This window comes from Gekko japonicus, unplaced genomic scaffold (assembly GCF_001447785.1).
Source record: "Gekko japonicus isolate JY-2015 unplaced genomic scaffold, Gekko_japonicus_V1.1 scaffold492, whole genome shotgun sequence".
In the NCBI taxonomy this organism is placed as follows: Eukaryota; Metazoa; Chordata; class Lepidosauria; order Squamata; family Gekkonidae; genus Gekko; species Gekko japonicus.
In genome coordinates, this window is record NW_015168060.1 from 85,567 (window position 1) to 87,743 (window position 2,177).

General features: G+C 45.6%; 1 protein-coding gene across 1 annotated transcript in view; it reads right to left on the bottom strand.

The window, feature by feature from the left end:
- The window catches only part of ACO1 (aconitase 1), a 68,763-nt gene that overhangs the window by 5,718 nt on the left and 60,868 nt on the right, over nucleotides 1–2,177 (bottom strand). Inside the window, 1 exon segment of the mRNA XM_015414536.1 lies at nucleotides 918–1,192. Coding sequence (XP_015270022.1) covers nucleotides 918–1,192 — 275 coding nt within the window.

Genomic DNA, 2,177 nt, shown 5'->3' on the forward strand with positions numbered 1-2,177 from the left:
CTCTTTCAGCTTGACCTATCTCACAGGAATGTCATGGGGATAAATTGAGGCTTGGGGGCTCCATGGATGTCACCTTGAGCTCCTTGAAGGAAGGGCAGGATAAAAATGCACAGACAGACTTAAATGACCTGTGTGTCATCTTCATTTGTTTTACTTGTCTTTTATAACACTAGTTCTTCTTCAGTTTGGTGTAGTGGTTAAGTGTGCGGACTCTAATCTGGGAGAACCGGGTTTGATTCCCCACTCCTCCACTTGCACCTGCTGATGTGACCTTGGGTCAGTCACAAGCTCTGGCATAGCTGTTCCTGAAAGAGCAGTTTGTGTCAGAGTTCTCTCAGCCCCACCCACCTTACAGGGTGTCTGTTGTGGGGAGGGGAAGGGAAAGGAGTTTGTAAGCAGCTCTGAGACTCCAAGGGAAGGGCAGGGTATAAATCCAATCTCCTCCTCCTCCTCTTCTTCTTCTTCATCATCATGGTCTGTAATGTGATATGGATTGGTTTTGTGCCTTTACAGAACTTCTGTTTGGAAACTTCTAAAGCAAGCTTTGGGGATTCAAAATGTCTTACATTGTTCTTCTCTCTGCCATTTTATCCCCACAACCCTGTGAGTTAGGTTAGGCTGAATGTGTATGAGACTGGCCCAAGGTTACCCAGCAGGCTTTATTTATTTATTTATTAATTTATTATTTAAATTTATACCCCGCCCTCCCCCATAGGGCTCAGGGCGGCTTCCATGGCAGGGGAGGGATTCGAACCAGATCTTAGTCTGACAACTGAATCACTACACCATACTAAGGCAAACATGATTGTTACTGAGAACAAAGAAAATAAGCTAAATGAGAGGAAAGAAAAAGATGGAAAGCAAAACTCAAAAGGATTCTACCTTTCCCCAAACACATCCAGTGACTCTTGACTTACCCTCTGCTGGTTAAGTAACGGGCAGCTGGACTGTTCCTTGCTATATTCCCAGCTGGAGATATATGATCGGTTGTCACAGAATCCCCAAGATTTAGCAGGACGTAGGCATCAACTATGGATTTAGGAGGCTGAAGCTCCAAAGTCTGAAATTATAATGAAACAACAGCACCACATGTATCCAAGTATCAGAACTTAGTAGGAGAACGAATGTACAAATGCAGCAACGGGCAGACATATGAAAAGACAATATTGCAAAATCTAACATGGTTTGATGACTTGATATGTTCTAGCATTGATCACAAGCAGCTTTGTGCAGAAATCAGACAGAAGCAGGTAGGGATTTTAACCCCCATCTGAACCATGGGGGGGGAGGGGAGGAAAAGTGGCAGTCAGAAACAAAGAGCAAAATGCTTGCAATTTTCTCTCTCACCCAGCGCACACATAATGTAAGTAGTGCAGTGCCATCCAGAGCAGAGTTACACCATCCTAAGACCACTGACGTCAGTGGATTTAGAAGGGCTGGAAAGATTATTCGGATTGTGCTGCAGGAGCACGCCCTAGGCCCACATGCTTCTTCCTCCCCTGCAACGTGTGCATGCCTCTCCCTCCCTTTCCTTTGAACATTAACTATGGTGCAACAGTGCCTCAGTATGGGCACTAACATCGCTCCTCCCTACCCCACCCTTTTATTTTTATCATTACTAAAGTGCAAAGATCATTCACAAAATTAGAGTCAAAGGCACTCCACAGAGAAACATTTTATGTATTTACAGCTCTTCTAGTCCATCTTTATTCCAGAAAAGGGACCCCAAGCAGCTTACAATAGAATTTAAAAACAGCAAGAATCACACCAATAAAAAAAAATGCTACAAGCAAAAATCATTTGTGTTCAGAGTACCCCTGGATCCTCTCAGCTTAAAAAAATCAGGATAACTGCAAGACACACAGGCAATTTAACAATGGGGGTCAGGAGAGAGAGAGACCAGAAACAAAACAGCAGGGGCTGCGGTCACACGGAGCATTAGGCACACCAGAGGGACAGAAGATAGGTGGAGTTTCCGAGCGTGATCTCACCGGCACATCTGGGAAGTGTCGGGCTCCCGTGGCGCAACCGAGGCTTCCCGCCGAAGACGCGCAGTAAAAATACAGTACCTCGGAGGTACTAGTTTCCTGAAACCGCGGGGCAAGGGCGGGCGTCTGATTGCGTTTCTGGAGGTAGTTCCGGCACCCGCCCACGTCCCCTCGGAATTTTTTTTTTTG